This window comes from Callithrix jacchus, chromosome 12, assembly GCF_049354715.1.
Source record: "Callithrix jacchus isolate 240 chromosome 12, calJac240_pri, whole genome shotgun sequence".
NCBI classification, from domain to species: domain Eukaryota; kingdom Metazoa; phylum Chordata; class Mammalia; order Primates; family Cebidae; genus Callithrix; species Callithrix jacchus.
In genome coordinates this window covers 39,338,667-39,359,815 of record NC_133513.1, presented here as the reverse complement: position 1 = coordinate 39,359,815, position 21,149 = coordinate 39,338,667, and the positions used below count along the sequence as shown (strand labels likewise).

The window sequence follows — 21,149 nt, the reverse complement described above, 5'->3', positions numbered from 1 at the left end:
TCTCCTATGTCTTACAGAATTTAAATTAGAAATAATACCTTTTATTTATACCAAATGAGCTTTTTCAATCTCCAAAATCTAACACATTTCAAGAAACACCTTTTCACATGCCATCATGTGACTGAGCCTCTCTTAGCCTCCTTGACTTGAGTACCAAGGGTCCTGCCCTGCCTAGGACCCTCCTACCATAGGGCTCAGCAAACTCTCTCACCCAGTCTTGCAACGTCTTCACTCTGACCTGTCTCTCCCTGCTCCCACCTGCCGGTCCACACTCTGCTGAAGCCCCATACCACTGCCACTCTGGAACAGGCACCTTCCCCAGCCACACTGTCCCTCCCTGTCATTTATTCTCCTAGCTAAAGTGTGAATCTATAAGAGGAAGTTCTCTTCTCACAGAATCCAACTCGTCCCCCACCCTCACACAACAGTCCCTTAAGGAACATGTAATATCCCAGGAATAGCCCAGCATATGGTGAAGGACACAGGAGCCAGTCTATGGCTCAAGGATAAAGTCTGTGGTGGAGCAGTGTGGGAAGCTGGCAATGTCTGGATTCCACTGCTGAAGTTATCACTGTCTAAAATCCCCTAGTCATTATATAGAAAGATAGAGGAATAAACAGATATCCTGTCAACTTCTCTGTAAGGGGCATCAGAGTCAAAGACCACCAGGACACCCGCACTGATCCCACCTGCATGGTGTGTGTAAACACCAATATGGTAACATTCAATCTTGTTGCTTTTTAAACTTTTCCGAAGGCAACACATCATTGTAGGCAGAAATATTTCTCTAAAATTACAATTAATATGAAGTTCACACAGAAGTGATTCTTGAGGTAGAATAATGTAAAAAATTATCAGGTTCAAAGACATTTTCTGACAACTCACAGTAAACCATCCAAGCATGTTTTAAAGAAAAAGAAAAAATAGAAAACAAAGACCAAAACCTTAAGTTATAGCAACTATTACTCCAAGATGTTAAGACTTTTAAAAACAACACTTTGGAAATATTGCCTGCATGCCCAGCCAAGAGCGGCCACTGGGTGCACTGACCGGTGGTAGATCTTTTCTTCAATGGTGCCCGCAGTCAGAAGCCTGTACACAGTCACCTGCTTCTTCTGGCCTATTCTCCATGCTCGCTCCCGGGCCTGCGGCAGAGAGAGAGAGAGAGAGACAGCTCTCAACAAAAATCCTTCCCAATGACAAGCACTGACTATAACAAACAAAGCCACCAGGTCACTACCTTTTACCCCGAGAGTTAGAATTTTGACTCACGATGTCAAGTGCACCTAAGGCCTGCTCAGGAAGATGAACAGCCAGTTGAAAAGACATCTCTACCTGAAAGAATGTTTGTAACTTTGCCTATGTTCTTTTGACCCCAACTCTAGGAATTAATGCTATGGATAAACCACTGAAGATGGTTCCTGTCCATCTTCAACAGTTTGACTCTGAAGGGTCTCTTCTTCTGCATCAAATAGGAGACAACCAAAATGTAAACTGTACGCTGAAGCCAACCAGAACATCAAACGACAGTCACAAGTGCTAACCATGAAACTATATTTCTAGTAATATACTCTGTTTAAAAAAGAATTTAAAACAAACCTGTGTGTCAGTGCTTGGGTTCCAGTCAGGGTCATAGATGACAACTCTGTTTGCCCCTGTCAGGTTGACACCTAAGCCTCCCACCCGCGTAGTCAGAAGAAACACAAATATGGACTTGTCCTAGAGGTAAGACACAAAACACCGAGCACACATATTTACGACCAGTTGCAGCTCTCAGCCTCTGCCTCCATATTGTACACATGGAACTACTGGGCTGTTCCCAATACAAGGAATGGTAATGTCCTAGAGACCTCTGGTGAATCAAAATCTCATTTCACAGCTTTTATTTTTAGTATTTATTAGAAATATTTAAAAATTGGGTTTTTAGGAGGAAAACACATTCTTTGAGCACACACACACATGCCCAACACCCTGCCCCTGCCGAATATCCAAAAGTGCATAGAGTTAAAAAAGTTAAAAGTGCATAGAGTTAGCACCCCCTCCCCAAGCCCAGATGTCAACACTACTTCAGTGGGTAAGGGTGTGGATACGCTTAGTTCTTTCCCTCCAGACACAGCAGCACCGCTCAACTTCCCTGTTACCTTCCCATGTTACCTCATTGTATCTCGTAATTAGTGGCTGTCTTGAAGCTATTGTAGTGGTACCATCCATCTTGAGATAGGTATACTTTTGGGCTCTAAGGAATACTTCGAGTATGTCTAGCATCTGTTTGGAGATGAGGGATAAGAGTTTGCAAAGCAAATACACATTCCCAGTGAGTGCATCTCTGTTTATAAAAATAGTCACACCTTCCCCAAAAGGCCTAAGTTAAAAGGAGTTTCTTGCTTTAGGACAAATAAACAGAACTGTTAATAGTATTTTTGGTATTTCCTTATAGTTAATTCTTACAACGTTTGTAAACAACTGAAGCTCAGGCCTAAACACAGTTGCACACCAAAATCACATGGTGAGCTTTTTTAAAAAGTCAACTTCTAGACATCAACTCTAGAGAAAGATCTAAACTCCCAAAGAAATCAGCAGACTGCCACCTCAACATGAGTGGCAGACTTGCTTCAGAGTCATTACTTTAGATTGAATCCCATTTTGTGAGTTTATGGCTGTCATAAAAACAAGCCTGTTTCCCGTATGAAGTCTGTGCACTCACCTGCCTTGACTGAGAAAATAGCAATACTCGCTGACCCTGCTTGTGCCATATTTTCAACAAAGACTCAACAACAATCATTTTCCCAGAACGTTTCCAGTACCCAAACTGATCTTCTTCTAGTTCATCGTCAGGAAGACCTTTGAGATTCTTGGGACCTCCAGAAAAGAGATCAGGGTGGTTGCAAATTTTTCTTAGGGCTATAAGTCCGGAGAAAATCTGTGGTAAGAAAGAACATATGTGCAATCAATGACCCCATGTAAAGTAAGATTCCCTAGGGAAGAAGGCTGTTTAACATATAACAGACTGAAAAAACAGTTCTCCACAAGCTTCTTAGTTTCTTCCCTAATCACAGTATTATCAGGAGCTGGGAGAAATTAACTTTCACTCATCTTGTTTCCCTGTTAGAACAAGTTCTCAGTAACAAAAAAAAATTCTACTGGACTGAACACGTTTACAGGGGTCATATTCAATTGCTGATAATTCATTTTCCCTCACTAGGAAAAAGGTATGCAGATCACAGCATTATAAACTTAATATAAAGGAGGAACTTGCCTTTTAAAAATAGATCAGAAATGTCCTATCAACCTAAATTTGGAGGTTATCAGTCATATGACTTATCAAATACATTTAAATATTACACTCCTAAATACCTCACTAAAAGTTATGTAGTTTAATATGAGTCAGAAGTTGAGGATCCATTGACCATTCGATTATTTTTAGATCAGAAAAAAATTCATGAAAAAATACAAATATGTGAAAGATATGAAGTATGGTCCATGCAGCAGAAGGATATAAAAGACGAGGGATGAGTGCTCCCAGCCCATCCCCATGAAAGGACATCAACAAAACTCCAATAATGGGGCTCTTCCAGCCTTGAGAGGATGACTCAAATCAAACTCACTGGTATAAAAGCTTGAGCAGCTGGGCACAGTGGCGCAGGCCTGTAATCCTAGCACTTTGGGAGGCTAAGGCGGGTGGATCACGAGGTCAGAAGCTCAAGACCAGCCTGGCCAAGATGGCAAAACCTCATCTCTACTAAAAATACAAAAATCAGTCAGGGGTGCTGATGGGCACCTGTAATTCCAGCTACTTGGGACACTGAGGCAGGAGAATCACTTGAACCTGGGAGGTGGAGGCTGCAGTGAGCCAAGATCGTGCCACTGCACTCCACCCTGGGTGACAGAGCGAGACTCTGTCTCAAAAAAAAAGCTTGAGCAGAAAAAGAAAAAAATCACCATTAAACCAATGATCAAAGGGTATGGTAGCCATCACTAGTAAACAACAGTTAAACAGATTAACAACAATCTGAGTAAGTCAGGAACATTGGCAAACCTCCCCCGAGTCATCTGTGATTCATTTTTCTTCCTTTCAATCTGCACTGTCCAATGCAGTATTCACTAGCCACACATGGCTACTGAGCACATGAAGGGTGGCTGGTCCAAATTGTGATGTCCTGTGCTGCATATGTAAAAAACCCAATTTCGAAGACAGTACAAAAAAGGAGTAAAATACCTTGTTAATCATTTTTAATTTTTGATTACATATTAAAATATTTTAGATACATTAGGTCAAATAAAATATATAATCAAAATTAATTTCACCTGTTTCTCTTTTTCCCTTTTTTAATGTGGCTACTAGAAAATTTACAATTCCAAGTCTGGCTTGCATTCTCTCTCCTGAATAGTGTGATCTAGACCCCCTAACTTGGAGAGACCTGAAGGGGAGATTCACGGAGATGAATAGATGTGAATGACTAAAAAACCTCCTGTAGCTACCAATAAGAGATAAAATAAGAAATCGTGAGAGATGATTAAAAGAACTGAAATGACCTAATCACACTCACATATTTATACAATAGAGTCTTTTGGAGAAGACACTAGCTAGGAACTTCTGAATTCTGGACACTAGTAGGAAGAGAGCTTTCTCAGTATTGAAAAAAAGAGAATCACCATAAATACATTACTGTCATACCCTGAGGACAACCAGAGTTAGAGCCAGGGACATTTGAACCAGATTTATATCTGGTTCCTAACATTGTAATGGTTCATAAACATTTATTGAGGCATAGGCTCCTTTAGGAAGCTGATGAAAGTTATGAATTCTCATGATCCTCTCCACAAGATATATAATTTTGGTCATAATTTCTGGAAAAACCCAGCTATGCACCTGACACCTGCCCACCTACCAGTTAAGACCCTCGGGAGTAACAGAAACTGCACAGCTCACCATTGCATCTGTGTCTGTGTTCAGATCCACAGTGCACAGCTCTGCAACCTACCACCTTTCACCAGTTATCTAACTCCTCTGCACCTAATGGCTCCAGGCCACAGGCTGACTGCACATCTACCACGTAGCACTGCATGCAAGTGAACTGAGATAACAGGATGTGAAAAGCCTGGCACACTCTAGATCCTAGTTTCCTTTCTTCCCTTGCTTCCCTTGGTCCACAATTCATTTTTCCGGCTTCTATTCTTTAGCTGACCTGCATCTCTCCATTGAGAATCCTGTAAACTTCTTTGGAATCAATGAAATTTTGGTAGACTTTATGCTGCTCATCTGTAAGACGGCAAAATAAGACCTACAGAAGGAAAAACAAGGAAACTGTAATTTCAAAAAAATTAACAGAAATAATTAAAATATCAACAAAACTTCCCAATCAAAAGAGCATAATGCATGCGATTTTAATGATATCCCTATTATTAATATTAAAACAACAAAGGGTGAGGATACTTCTCACCACACCCTGCTCACCAGCCCCTTCATCTCTGTCACTCATCTACCTCCAGGCGCCATCCCACAGTCCCCAAAGACTGGCTTCCTGTTCACCAGCAAGTTCAGGGACCAGATGCACAGACCACCCTCCATGGTAGCCTCCACATGCTTAAACCATCCCACCTCCTGTGACTCATGCCATGCTCTAATCAGCAGAACTGACCAGAGACCACAACCTCACCTGGAGCTCTCCCTTTCCTGGAGCTCTAAGTACAGGTCAACGAGATACCAGACTTACCTTGGTCAGCAACCCTTACCCTCCCAGCCCACTGCACCAACCACTCCATGCCATCATGCTCTGTGACCTTCCACCTCCCAACCCTCCCTCCTTTGCCAAGTCCATCACCAACAGTTACATTCCCATGGATGCTCATTCAGCCACCCCTCTGCCACCTACCTGGACCCCTTTCAACCCCCTGCATATTCCCTGTAAACTTCTAAATGTAGGTCAACTCAATCATCAGCCTTCTCTAGGCCTACGGTCAGTGCTGGTGCTGCTAGAGAAAAGCTCCTTCCTGAAAAGCCCCTTCCTGGCAGCATACTGCCACGGCCAGCCCTGCTCCAGGGGGGTCCTCCACACATGCCCACCCAGCACCTTCCACAAGCCCAGAGCAGCTGTGCCCGTGCTCCTCACCACCCAGCCACCCACATCTCTGTCTCAACTTTTACTTAAAAACAATCAGACAAATAAAAACAACATGAAAATCAAACCTGAACCTACCAGGATCAGGCACAATTCCCTGGTTTTCACTCCCTAATATGTCTCTACTTCTGTACCCACTTTGGCTCACTGTCCTTTATTCCAAGAGGAAGAGGTTCCTCTACAGGATGGAGGGCAACCCTTCAACCTGTGCACTACAACTGAAGACCCACTCATTCTCCTCAGTATAGTGCCTCACCTGTTAAGTCTCCAAGTGGAAGATGGGGCGTCCCTGAGAAAATATGGTATAATCCCCACCTCCATTTCCTCACCTCCAGTCACTCCTGAAGCCTACACCCAGAGCAAACCTCATGGGTACCTCTGTTGATGCCACTGAGGCATCACTCATGACTTCCTAGGGGCCAAACACATCGGGTCCTTCCCAGGTCACCCCACTCACCTTCCAAGGCCCAGGCCTTCACTTCTGTTCATGAACCTGTTTGCTCCAGCCTCCCCAGTCTTTCCAGTTAGCTCCTCCTCTTTTGCCTTCCTTGTTGCTCCCAGCCCTGACCACACTGGCCTCTCTGCTGTCCATGGATGCCCCAAAGCACTGTCACAGCCCACCATCTGCAATGCTCTGCCTTCGAAACTGATATGACTCACTCCTTCGCCTCCTTTAGGCCTCTGCTCAGACGTCAGTTCATCAGAGGTCTTCTCTAACCATCCCTTATAAATGGCCCACTTCCCCAGCAATCCCAGCTTATCCTTGAACCATGCTTCATTTGTCTGCACACTTACCGCTGCCACCTGACATCTTCTATACCTTTCTGTGACACTATCCCTCAAGAATAAATGTAAGTTCCCGTGAGAACAAAACTTGCTTTGTTCACTGCTGTATCTCAGAGCCTAGGGTCATGACAGGCACATGGTTGGCACCTGATACAATTTGTAGCATGAATGAATTAGGGACTTAAGGAGAATGGAGATGTTAAAAGAGTAGCTGTAAGAACCCATGTGTCAATAAGGGGGAGGTCAAAGCCTGTGGACTAGAGAAGAATCCACTGAGGGCAGATGCCACAGCAGGCCCAGCCTGCCCACAGTTCCAGGACCACACCTCACCAGACTCTCTCACTCGCAGAGGAGAATCAGAGTGAAGGGACAAGCACACTTATGCTTTAGGAATGTTTTGTTAACTCCCGCAATTTACAGACCTGTTCATTTTTATCTGGCAAAGAAAGGCTCATCTTGACATCTGACTTCATTCTCCGCAGTAGGTATGGATTTATGGTATCTCGTAAGACACATGCACACTTATAAGCAGTTTTTACCTTTAATATAAGAGCATAGAGTGAAATATTATTATATATGTTTAAGGAACGCATTTATTCTTACCTCTCAATTGCTTCCATTCCTTAAAAAATAAAAGAATGTCCAACAGCTGTACAAAATCAGTGGGAAATGATTGCACAGTGGTTTGAAAAAGCTAGCATAAGTTCCATATACTCCAAGGGGTGGTAGCTTTCATAATATTAACAGTTAAAAAAATCATCTCATTAACCAAAATGTACAACAAAAGAAAAACTGATAATTTGTCTTATTTCTCTTGTACACTTTGCTTTAAATATTATTATATAGTTAAACTCTAAAGTAGAGACCTACTGGGTTCCTGACCATCACCCCCCAAGGGAAAAACTGCTTTTGTACAAATCTCTGTTTATGATCATGTATTCTCCAAAAGCTACAAAGGAACTCTGCAAGGCTGAAGATCAAAAGCTAACTCTGGGGAAAAGCTGCAGTGATGGAGCAGTCAGCCAATAAGCAGAGATTACTGCACACTAGAGACTTACAAGAGTAAGTTCAACAAGAGCCCTCTGATCCCAGAAACAAAAGGTCACTCTGCCCTAAAATGCAGCATATGGTTCTGTAATGGAGCACAGCCACATGAGATGGGTACTAAATATATGCAGAAAAGCAAAGCCCCACAGTCCAGAAAACCAAACCCTCTGCAATTCACTTACAAGCAAAGTATTCAGTAAATTATTGCTACTTCAAAAAAAAATCTAAATAGCTTAACAACTTAGTAAAAACTATTTCATGGAAAAAATTCCAACGAAAGTTTAAATTTAAGAAAGTCAGCTGTAAAATGAATAATAAAAAAGAGCTTGACCACACATGTTAAAAATATTTTAAAGAATGCTAAGAACACCTCACTCATGCACATATATGTATGTGTACTTGTTGTGTGGATGCATGTGCATAAATATTAAAACAGGCTTTACTTGGAATAACATATACAAAAGATGCTCAACTAATCAATGCCTTTTGGTCATTATATAATCCCTTAAATGTATCATTCACTGATAAAAATCACCTTGAAAATGATGATGAGGTACATATAATGATTTCTGATGCAGACATGATAGAATTTCAGAATTTAAAAATACAGTCCCACTGAAGAAGTAAAAATGTAGAGTGTGTGAAGGAAACTGCCCCACATCCTCCCTCTGCCCACACCCCTTCAGGCAGAAGAGCGAGCATGCTCGTTGGAGGTGCTTGGTCAACTAAACCAGGGCTAGGCTGGGGAGTGGCCAGGCTATGGCTCCTACTCTCTCCTGCGTGACACCCTATGGAGATGATCTTCTATCTCATTCCCAACTGGCTTCCCAGTCTGCTTCTCTGTTCATAAAAACACAAGGTGGGGATCCAGCTAGATTTCTCTACAAATGCCCACACCCCAGTGCTATGGAAAACGGACACCTTATTGAGCATGCCCACACTCTTTCCCACTCTGACAAGGCAGAGCTCTGCCTCTTCCTGAGCACAGTGATCAGGTTAGTCACCAGAATGCTGAGAATCAAAAACCTTGCATGTGAAATGAAGAGGTTCAACGAGAAATCTCTGTAGGCTCTTCTCACTTCTCACATGCTCTGCCCCAGTTGAGCAAACCAACCTCAGCAGCAGTTGTATTTGGGCTGCTGACATGCTCCCCAATAGCTTTCTCACCTTTCAGGCCCCAACTTAGTCATCCCTTCTCCAGAAAGCCTTTCTGAGCCCCATAAGCTCTGACACTGGGCATCTCCCCTGATCACAGTCCTCATCGCCCTGTACTGGTACCAGGTTTTATTTGTCTTTTTCCCCTGTGCCCACCCCTACCAGACTGGAAATATTAGTCATGGGGAGGTTCTGGTTTCCAGCCCCTGCCATCATTTTAGCACCAGCATGACAGAATACCAGCACATGAACTATCTTCTTAGAATTCAATAATACAAAGCAACATGGTCTTAAACAGAAAGCAAATACAACCAATACTCTGCTCCCAAGAATCTTACCTGCTACAAAGGAGAGAAAGGTAAGTACATAAATTCCTAAAACAAGAACTTCAAGGAAAAAAAATAGATCAAAATGACATGTTCTCAAATCATTTTTCTATAAATGACTTATTAATGCCAAAGGAGAAGTGGTAACATCACAGTTTAGATCTGGTCAACGCCACCTTACTTAAAGTAATCAGAGTTAATGGGAATCACCCATAATGGGAAAAACAGACAGCATGTTCCTCCAGATACCATGCACTGAGGAAGGCACATCACTTCTGTGATATTCCTGGCTAAAATGTATAAGCTGAATCCAATCATGAAGAAATGTAAGGCAAACCCAAACTGAGGTACATTCTACAAACTAACAGGCCTCTAATCTTTAAAAAATGTCAAGGTAATGAAGGGCAAAAGAAACCGTCCCAGACTAAAGAGGACTAGAGACATGGAAACTATTGGAACGACTGGCAAAATATGAGTGATGACAGACTAGGTAACAGACTCTTATCAATGCTAAACTTCCTTCCGATTTTGTTGCTTTGTCACTGGCTATGTAAGAGGCTATCCCTGTTCTTGGAAATACACACTGAAGGATTTGGAGGAAGGGGCATCAGATCTGCAACCTGCCCTCAGATGGTGAGAAAACTAACTTTAGTTGTGAATCTACATGGAAAGAGGTTGGGGAGAAATAGTCAAGCCAATGTGGCAAAATGTTTGCAAAATGCTAACAATCAGTGCATCTGGGTGAAGTGTACTTAAGAGGGTTTTCTTGTTTGTTTTTTTACAATTCTTGCAACTTTTTGTTAAGTTTGAAATTATTTCAAAACAAATTTTCTTTTTAAAAAAAGAATGGTATAACAGGAGATTCAGAAAAAGAAGAGTGTCCTTATAAAAGTTAACTGAAAACCATTCAATCTCAAAATGCAAAACATATTAAAATTGTTTTTGACAATCTTTTGATCTTAAAGGTCTAAAATTCTTTTTCTGATTAAATACTCCAAAATACGAGAGATTCTCTTTTGGTGAAAGGCCTCATCCCTGGCTCAGCCATGGCCTGGTAGGCACAGCCCGACCCATGAAGTGCTGCGCAGAAACCCTGCCTCCCACCCAGGCTGGAGCCTGCCCTGCAGGCCACAAAGTGCCCTGAAGCTAACTTCACCTCCTGGCATTCCTGCCTGTGACCACCCATTCCATCAGGTGCCAGGGCCTGAAACCTCAGGAGTCAGTCAGTCAATCACAGCAAGCTTAGCCCCTACTCCATCTCCTCAACCCTATCAGCCTCTAAAATGTTTGTTTGTTCTGCCTAAAAATGCCACCTGGATCTCCTGCCTCATCACCTTTCTCAGACCACGACCAAGATCAGGTCCAGGTCCTCATGGCCCTCACCCTAGTAGTTCCTACAGGTCACTCAATGCCAGCCTCTCTCCTGTGACTACCCCTGAGAACCAGCATCTTCCAGCGTCCTGCTCAGACACCCTCAGTAACCCAGCCCTGCCTGAGTGTCACTACTTCCCTTTCAAGGTCCCCCAGTTCTGGCATCCATAGCTTTCTAGCTATGCCCCCATAAGCATCTCCAGTCCAGTCAAATGGGTCTCTTCACTGCCCCCAGCCACATATGGTGGCTGCATCCACATGGTTGCCCTAATCTAGAATGCTGTCACTCTCTGTGGCCTACATTCCCAAAATCAGGTTAAGGGATTCATTAAATCATCCCCAAACAGTCCGATCCTCCTGCTGTTCCCTTTTCTAAGTTTCTCCACTACTTTATAAGAAGCACTACCTCAATTTACAGAACTAAGTTACATGCTGTCCCAAACTGGTTTGCCCATTTCATAATTTCTAACTGTTTTGACCACATGTGACATCTTTTTAAAATTTCTTATCCGACCAAAACATCCCAGGAACACAGTGCCAAAATTGTTTAATTTCTATTAAGCAAAGAGAAATTTTATTCTAGGGCTTTCCTCTCTGTGAATATTTTTCATGTTTTAAGTGAAAAAATATGATCAAGCAAAAATAATTTTGTGATTTTTTTTTTTTTTTTTTTTTTACCAGATACCAATAAGCTTACATTCTGGGGGACTTGGCTACAAAATACAGTATTTAGTATGAGCATTTTAAATATTAAAATGCCAAAAGTGTTATCTTCCTAATATATTACCTGTACTGGGGAAGCATTTGAATATCCCCCCATGGTGATGGGGACGGAGAACTGCTCCAAAAACACAGGCAACGTGCCTAACTTTCCCGGGAAGATGAAGTCAAAGAGCGACCACAACTCTCGGAGGTTATTTTGCATCGGTGAGCCAGACAAGATGATTCGATGAGGGGTGCGAAACTATTTGAGGAAAGGAAACACCTTTTTATTAAATGTACCCTTTAGCATACAATCACCATTCCTATCCCAAAATGCTTCTCTGCAATATTATTTATACACTTACTCATCATTCTTGCATCATTTTGGTACACTCCAAAACATATACATTTTATGCAATTATAAATCCTTAATTACATTTAGATGAAAAAATGAGGAATACTTTTTCCTTATTGTTCAAGCTGAATACTATAGATTAGAGTTGGGTTTGGTTACATTCTAACAACTGGTCCCTACAAGAGACATTAAATAACATGAAAATCAGCATTAAACACATGATTAAGAGTAAAAACACAGAATTTTCTGCATTAAGGAAAACGCGTATTTTAAATTCCTTGTGCAAAGGCACAAGGAAAGATTCAACAAATGTGTTACTAAAAGCAGAGAGTTTATTCTGAATTAAATATTCTTCTCCACCTGGAAATCTCCCTTATTATAAGAGGTCATACCTGTTTGCAAGCAAGGGTGACAGCAGCATTTGGATTTCGAATTTTGTGTCCTTCGTCCAAGATCACATAGTGCCAGTCATACCTGCTAATGTCATCCTGCATCAGTCGAATGTAGGAGTAAGATGTGATCAAAATTCCATGACAATGAGCAACATCTCGAATTAGTTTCTCCTAAGACCATAATAAAATGGTAAAGTCAGTTTTAAATAAGAAGCGACACCCTTTCAATCATGACACAATCTAAAGCACTTTATAAAAATGCACAAATACAAACATAACACTCACAGTCAAAGACACTATCAGCACTAGAAGTGTACTTGTTAACCTGGCAAATAGTAAACATTGACTAATACAGCCATTATTGGGGAAAGGAGACTCAAAAAGATAACAAAGTTATAATACACATATATTATATTTTTATGTTTTTTTCAAAATAATCCTTTGTGTCCATCCTTGTTAAAACAACAATGTGGATTGAAAATATATTAATTTAAAACAAAAGCGAGAACATCCAAAGATACAAGGCAGACAAACCTAGGATCTCTAACAATATATAACATGAATTCCAGGACAGAGTGGAAACGATATAAAAGCAATTATTTTAAAATGATAGAAAAAGGCCAGGTACAGTGATTCACACCTGTAATCTCAGCACTTTGGGAGGCTGAGGTGGGTGGATTGCTTGAGCCCAGGAGTTAGAGATCAGCCTAGGCAACATGGCAAAACCCTCTCTCTACAAAAAATTTTAAATCTCTGGATGTGGTGTCAAGCACCTGTAGTCCCATCTACTCAGGAGGCTGAGGTGGGAGGATCCCTTGAGCCCAGGAGGTCAAAGCTGCAGTGAGCAGTTATGGTGCCACTGCATTCCAGCCTGGGTAACAGTCAGACTCTGTCTAAAAAAAAAAAAAAAAAAAAAAAAAAACTCCGTAAATGGAGACAAGATCTGAATCTATAGAGCAAAACATCTCCCAGAGTGTCAGGCAGAGACGCACAAAAAAGATGTATCTGTAGGCATATCCTACTAGATGTCTGAATTCCAAAAATAAATAAAAACAGCCAGGCAAAGTGGTTCATGCCTGTAATCTTAGCACTTTGGGAGGCTGAGGCAGGAGGATCACTTGAGGCCAAGAGTTCAAGACCAGCCTGAACAACAAAGCAAGACCCCTGTTCTTGACAAAACATAAAAAAAAATTAGCAGTGCATGGTGGTGCATAGCTACAGTCCCAGCTACCTAGCAGGCTCAGGTAAGAAGATCCCTTGAGCTTAGGAGTTTGAGGTTGCAGTGAGCTATGATCACACTACTGCATTCCAGGCTGGGCAACAGAGTGAGATCTCAACTCAAAAGAGAAAAATATTTTAAAATATAAGGAGAAAATATCATAGCCTCTAGTCAGAAGAAAATAGAAAAAGAAAATATTCTCTTCAGAGGAAAAAGACTCTGCCTGCATTTGACATCTTTTCTGCAACACTAAAAATGTATGAAGGCAAAGAGGAAAATCTTTACATAGTTCTAAGAAGGAAAAGTGGTGACCATGCATCCAAACTACCAGTCAGCTTGATGAAGAAAATAAATTCCAGCCTCAGATAGGCAAGGATTTGGAAGACCAGTCACCAAGAGATGGGCTAGCTACAGTGCACTGTACCCAGACAGCAGAGTGGCACAGTTGTGGACAGAAGAGGAAGGCATGCACAGATACTGCACCCTGAAGAACGAAAGACAGCAATGCTCCTGCCCCACATTCTCACCACAGACGATGCTCACAGCAGCTCCCTAAGGAAGGACAGAGGGGTCATCACTAACCTCATTTTACAGATGAGGGAACTGGGACTTGGGGATGGTAACTAATGTACCAGGTCACGCAGCTGCTAAGTGGTGGAGTCAGAATTCAAATGGAGAAAGGCAGCCAAATCCAAAGCTAGTACTATTAATATTAGGCTACACTACCTCCTACTAAACTATAAAAGAAAAATTCAAAAGATTTTATGTGATATACATACCATTTCTTAAAATAAATCATTAAAGCACAATGACTAATTATGCCTAATAAAGCCTAAATATTAAACACTTAAGTATGAATGAAACTGTTAAGAAAGGATCTAAAATATTAAAAGGCATATATTTTTAAGTGTTACTGTAATTCCAGTTTAGTTTCATAAAAGCTGGAGTGAGATTAGGAGAAAATAAAGGTGGACTAAAAATCTCATTCTGTCCAATGGTAGAATGGGACACGGGCAATAGATAATGTTTAATTCTTAACCATGTGATAAAAATATGTTAAAATACATTTGTCAAAACTTTAAGCTAATTACTGAGTAACAGTTGCTACTTCCACATAAATAATAGAAAACAAATAGAACGTAGAACTCTCAAACCATTATAGGGAAAAATAATAGAAAATAGCAAAAATTAGGAGAAAACAGAATAAACAGAAAACAAGGTATCAGGTTTCAGACTAAACCTGGTAACCTACCACAAAACAGTGGGTTATTAACAGTGAGACATTCCACTGGGTAAGGCAAAAGCCTAGCCTTGTGTTTAAAAGAGACCCAAACCAGGCACTCAAAGTTGTAATATGGGAATTATCAAAGACGTATCAAAGAAATGCAAATGAAAAAAGGCCAGGACTAGCAATATAAATATGAAACAAAAAGGAGTGAACAGAAAGAAGAGGGATATTTTATATTTTAGTGGGGATGCCGCAATAAGAAAACAGACCCCTGAACCTTTACCTACCAAAAAGCAGAGCAATAAACACAAAAGCAGAGCCCTTAGAGCTGCCCGTCAAAGTGACACACCCACGGCCTACCCAGAGGGCTGACCACAGCCTCTCTTAGAGGAAAAGTAAGATCAAAGAAAACAAAATGTTTAAAAAGAGGATGCAAACGATTTGAGTATCACCATCAGAGCTCTTTTTAACAGTGATCAGCAGCACTTTATACAAAGAATATTCATTCTTTGCACTCTATTAAGAAAGGCTAAAACCAAAATGAGCAGTCAACATAACCTGCTAAAAAAGGAAAATGAGAGAATTAGTAACATAAAAATTAGTGGGTATTTAAAAAACCTGGTAGAATTGATAAAGCAAAATAATAATAACTCTTTGGAAAGACTAAACCAAACAAATCTCTGAAAAGTCAGCCAAAAGAACAGACTGAGATGTACAGCATCAGAAATGTCAAAGGAACACAATTACAGATGTAGGGAATACAAGACTGGTGACCAATATACATGTCACAAAATCTGAACATTCTGACAGAGATGATAGCTAAAAAATTCATTGCCAAAATGTACCCAAGAAAAATCAGACCAACAGAACAAAGCAATACTGAAGACTGTGAAAAAGATGTTAAACTCTTCTCACCAAAAGTCTACCAGACCCAGAGGATTTCATAAGTAAAGTAGGAATAGATCCTGTTACTGAAATTGTTCCAAAATACAGAAAAAGAATGCATTCCAAATCACTGTTACAAGGCTAGCAAACCCTGTTTTCAAAACTGACACAGCACACTTACATGTGTGTATATACTCCTCTAAACTAGAGAGCCATTACTTTACAGATAAAATCTAGTGATATATTAACCTAATAAGGCTTATCACAGGAATACAAGAACAGCTATCAGGAAGCCTAATATGATTCATGTAATCACAATTATACAAATTTTATAAAATTCAACATCTTCAAAAAAATGGCAATTTTATCAGTATCTTCTTAAAGAATTAGAATTAAAATCTGTTTTAATTCAACAGAGTATAAAAGGGTACAAGAAAGGCTAAGAAAGTCCGAAGGAACAAAACAATGAAGGGAAACTGTCTTCTCATATGTTGTAATTCATGTGACATTCAAAGAGTTAATACAATTGCTGCAGAGAATAACCACAATGCCTGGACCTATTAACAATTTGACAGGTATGTGCCATACTTTTATTACTATTATGACTACTCATGTTCCATCTTCCCGTTCACAATATTCAACACCTGCACAATATACCATATTGAAGGCCACACCTGAAAGAACCATTTCCTGACTTTTGACCTCACAAGAATATAGCAATAAACATCTTGGGGTACACAACAGCCTTAAAAGCACACATACGGATTCCCTCAGGACTCCCTCACAACCAGCCCCACTCAGCTGCTCGTGCCAGTGAAGAAAGCAGTCTGCCCAAAGAAGCACCATCCACCTCCAGCACCTTACCTGGTCAGTCCTGCTACCTTTAGAAGCCAACACTGAAGTAAATTCTGGACATCGCCTAGTGTAGCTAGAGATTTGCCACAATTACCAAATGAGACACCAAGTTTCTTAAATGTATACCACTGGAATGATATTTAGTTTCTTTTTTTTAAATTATACATGAAGTTCTGGGGCACATGTGCAGATCATGCAGCATTGTTACACAGGTATACGTACGCCATGGTGGTTTGCTGCATCCATCCCCGTCACCCACATTAGGTATTTATCTTAATGTTATCACTTTCTTATGCTTGCTTAAGGATTGAAGTTCATTTAGAAAATTCTAAATATTATTATAGCTATAGAAATGTTAACTAAAGAAATACAAAACTTCGACTGAGTTCAGGAAGATGTATTAATGATTAACAAGAGTTAAAAAGAGGCATATATAAAAAGAACAAGAAATTGTTCCAAATGATCCAATTGAAAATATATTCTCCACTTAGCCACTGGGTAAAACCCCATCTAAGACCATCTGTTATTACCTGATTCAATCACAGAATTCTATAGCTGCCTAGACTGGAGTTTCAATAATGGTGAATTGTTGAATATTATGGACGTCTCTATCCAAACACTTAAGACAAATCATCTCGGGCGGTTTCAAATTAAAAGCTTGTAAAATATGTAACCTCTCCTAGTTTTTGCAATTAATAGGGTACATCTGCAATTAGCCTGACTTACTGAATGCAGTGCTGTTGTCATTAAAAGATGTCTGTGAAAGTGCTGTTGTTATTATGGAGGCTCAAGAGACCAATCCCTCCTAGAGGGCAAACAGTGAACTGGTGGAAAACAACAGCCATAAATCACACTGTCAGGCGGCGGGGAGAGGAGTGAAGCACAGGCACATGAAGGCCATTCACGGAAAACACTGTACAGCCGCTTCCTAGGCAGGATTTACTGCACCTGTAATTAATTAAAATTTCCTTCAAGCTAAATCTTTAATAAACAAGGATTTGTGCTGACAATAAGAAAAAAAAGGGCTCCAGCAACATAATTTTACAACATACCTCGCAGAACAAGCCCAGCATCTATCAAGTCTTCTATCAGGTGTATACACTGACTCTAAAGTTAATAGGAATGTTACCACTTTGCATTCTATTATAATTTGTGTACTCAGAATGTGTCTGAAACATTTCAGATGCTTGAGGGATAATGTGGCCCCTTTCTCTTTTTTTATGTTTTTTACTCCCTTTAGCTTTTTTTAAAAGCCACGTCTTTTTGCTCTCATGTTTCAGAAAACAAGCCCTTTTAAAGAATATGTGATGGGAGTTTTATCAGATGGCCACGTTTTTGTGTCATTTGCTTTTTAACCACACCCTGCACTTCATTCTTTCCATTTGGGGCCAAATGTTATCTAAACACGAGAATAAAAGGTCTAGATGATATTGAATGACCATGAACATTTTTGATAAAGTAGATGTGTACTTTCTCTCTAGACTACATTTTCAGTCATTCAGGAATGCCTAATTCAGCATCTTTTCTTTTCTCGACTACTGAGGTGAAGAGGCCAAAATATTATTTGTTTCTAACACCAGCAAGAATTACCTGAGTAAATGTTACCTATGAGGGACCACAATGAGCTCTTCATACATACATATTAACCCAAAAAGTCCTCACGAGCTTATAAAAACTTACCCATTTTACAGGTAATCAAATCAGGCTCAGAAAAGCAAGTGACTTGCCCAGGGTTACAAAGTCATAAAACAGTGGATCCAAGATTCATATCCTGGCCTGGTAAGCACAAAACCAATGCACTTACAACTGCATGCTCTTCTTGCTTTTCCCACTCTTATGCATCCACATGATCAAAATGAGACAAAATTCTTTACATTATCTAAAATGTTACAGTACTAGATCCTACATAGCAAAAAAAAAAAAAAAAGGTTTCAGAACATAAGCAATTTCTCATTATGTACCTTCCAATTAATTGAAAAAAGGATCCTTAATATTTAAATAAACTTTACAACACAGTGCTAAATGTCACCACCTACTGTGAGTAATGGGATAGATACCACGAGACTATCTTTTCATTATCTCTTCATTTATTATATTTTCTTTCCCCAAGGAAACAGTTGGCTTTTTGAGGTTAAAAACATCATATCCCTTTTTTTTGGAGCCCTAGCAACATCAAACACCTGAAATGCAGTGTTTATAGTTGTTTTAACAAATAAATATTAATCAACTCACATGAAAGTTGCTCTATATTAGAAAAAAGAATCACAAAACATAATGAGAAAAAGAAAATCTTGAACTTTTATTAAATGAGATTTCAAGTGACCATTAAGAGATTCAGAAGCCTAAACATTTCTTTATCAGATTTCATAATGTGGTTGAAACTATCAGTTGTATATTTTTTTTTTTGCATGGCTGCTGGGTGTGCACTTGACAATTCTAAATTATGCTGCTAATCAGAGACTATTAACAGAGCTAATATAGGACCAAAGGGTGAGAGAGGTAGGATGCTAAAGGGCAATTTGGGGAATAAGAATGACAGATATGCTGTCTTCAGAAACTGACCATTTGATATTTTTCCAAATGAAAAATTTTTTAAATTTATGTCATGCCAACTACAACAAAGCATTTAGAAAATAAAGATAATCTACTTGAATGATAGGTAAAACTATTCTGGCATTATTATATTTTCAAATATTTCTAAAGAGAAATTCTCTTCTCTTCCCTGTTCTGTCCAGTATTGAATGTTCCAATGTCAGAGTACCATTATTAAATTTAAGACAAGACAGCCAGCGGGCACAGAAAGCTCACCCACTGCAAAAAGAAATCACAGCTGATAAGGAAGTCAGGCATTAGATGCTGAGTTAGAGAACAAACCACCATAAACAGAATTTTTGAAATTAGAATAAGAAATACAGACTCTATTACAATTTAATACACGTGTAAGCCAGCAGGTAGGCATGTGTGGTGACAAAGATCTGCACATACACAGAGGATAGAAGGTACAGAGGAAGCAAATACCCCTTCAGTAGTTGAATCCAGAAACCAAAGTTATAATCTTAGAAGTGTCAACAGCAAGGCCTATGGAAAGGAACTATTAATACATTTTCAATGTGTCATCACTGCAAATAATAAACCAATATTAACAGGAATAAAAGGTAATAAATATAGGGCGTCTAAGTCAAGAATATGGTTTGATAGGTATAAAAGTATATCTTTTCTATCTTTTGCCTAACAGTTTACATCTTTAGTGATCTGAGATACTTTGTAATGGAAAAGGAACAGTAGGAAGAGAGTTAAGAGTCTGAGTAAAAACATAAGGAAACTGTAATGCTGTTTTTCCTCAAAAGTTAAGTAAGAATCTTCAAGTTGAAGTCCTTGGTAAACTGTAAAACACTGAAAAAATTGTTAACAGTCATATGTATGCATGTGTCTGGTAAGTAAAACAACCTCGGAAGCTAGAGCCACTGCAACCAAAAGTGAGGTATCTCTTCTGTATAAGTTTGCCCTCCAAACTTAAGGAAGTAAATTTCACCAAGTTCACTGTCAATTTTACTTCCATAATAAGTCCATGTATGTGGTTTACATGAAGGCAGTTCTTCAGACTATGGTGACAAAGGGACTGGCAGTAAGCCACGATCCAGGTGAAGGTGTCCAATATACACACTTTACTACTCCAAAAGAAAATAAAAGAAAAAACAGTTTTTAAAATTGCCCTTATAAGACAAACATCAGCTAATGCGTCCTGCTACAGGATTTGGCAGCACAAAACACTAATATGTTAACAGTTTAACAGAAATAAAAAAGGAACCACGAATGTTCTACAAGGGTAATAACAGGATAGTCTAAAGTTTGACAAACAATTTAAGGTTAACAGCACAACAATTTAAACTGTTATTATCTTCATACTGCTAAAAATCACTTTTTATAACTCACAACATTTACCCTAATTTATTAATTATCTTAATTCCAGTTAATTTTCCATTTATCACTTAAAATTCTGGGCAAGGTCAGTTGGTTTTAACAGTAACAGTGTAAGCAAGATTCTATCTTGCCTTAGTTGACTACCAAACCAAAGATCTTCCTGAGTCACTTCTATCAAAAGTTTGCTTTTCCATGAACACAAACACAATAGGAATCCTGGAGTTTCGTGGTCCCCGTGCATCTGTCTCCGTGAGGCAAACATTCCATAGCCGTTGCAGCTGGCACTGCTTTCCTGGGGCCCAGGAACTCACTCAAGAGCTCAGAAGACTCAGGAAAGAACAAACTAATTCCTAACAGACTGCTGCTTCTCCTCAATAATGTAACCCGCAAATCCACAGTGAAACTGTATGATTACTATTTATTCAGCAAATGCTTATGAATCACCTGGGATACAAAAATGAATCAGACAGTCCCTATTCAACAGAGCTCACAGTCTGGATGGTTAGACAGATGAGAAGAAAAAAAGAATACAACGTATCTGTGCTACCCACAGGAGCACAGATAAAGTTCCTTCTTGATACTGTGATGTTACCAAACTGTAAGTGAAGAAATACAACTGGCTATAAATGACTATCAAGGATTCAGTGAACAAAATACAACTAAAAGCAACAATACTTGCAAAATTCTCAAAATGGAAGGTTTCTTCTTTCATTCATCAAAAACAGGATTTAAAAGCATATTAACGAATGCATTTACCCATTAAGAGTTGTTATTTTACTTTTGTATCC

General features: G+C 39.6%; 1 protein-coding gene across 4 annotated transcripts in view; it reads right to left on the bottom strand.

Moving 5' to 3' along the window:
- Positions 1–21,149, bottom strand: part of ERCC6 (ERCC excision repair 6, chromatin remodeling factor) — a 104,514-nt gene that overhangs the window by 37,120 nt on the left and 46,245 nt on the right. For all 4 annotated transcript variants that reach the window (XM_078345342.1, XM_017978911.4, XM_009009555.5 and 1 more), the window contains 8 exons: positions 12,254–12,424; positions 11,592–11,768; positions 7,328–7,444; positions 5,187–5,282; positions 2,705–2,920; positions 2,155–2,265; positions 1,600–1,719; positions 1,051–1,145 (listed from right to left, as the gene is read on the bottom strand). In XM_078345342.1, coding sequence (XP_078201468.1) covers positions 1,051–1,145; positions 1,600–1,719; positions 2,155–2,265; positions 2,705–2,920; positions 5,187–5,282; positions 7,328–7,444; positions 11,592–11,768; positions 12,254–12,424 — 1,103 coding nt within the window. The remainder of the gene's footprint in view (positions 1–1,050; positions 1,146–1,599; positions 1,720–2,154; positions 2,266–2,704; positions 2,921–5,186; positions 5,283–7,327; positions 7,445–11,591; positions 11,769–12,253; positions 12,425–21,149) is intronic.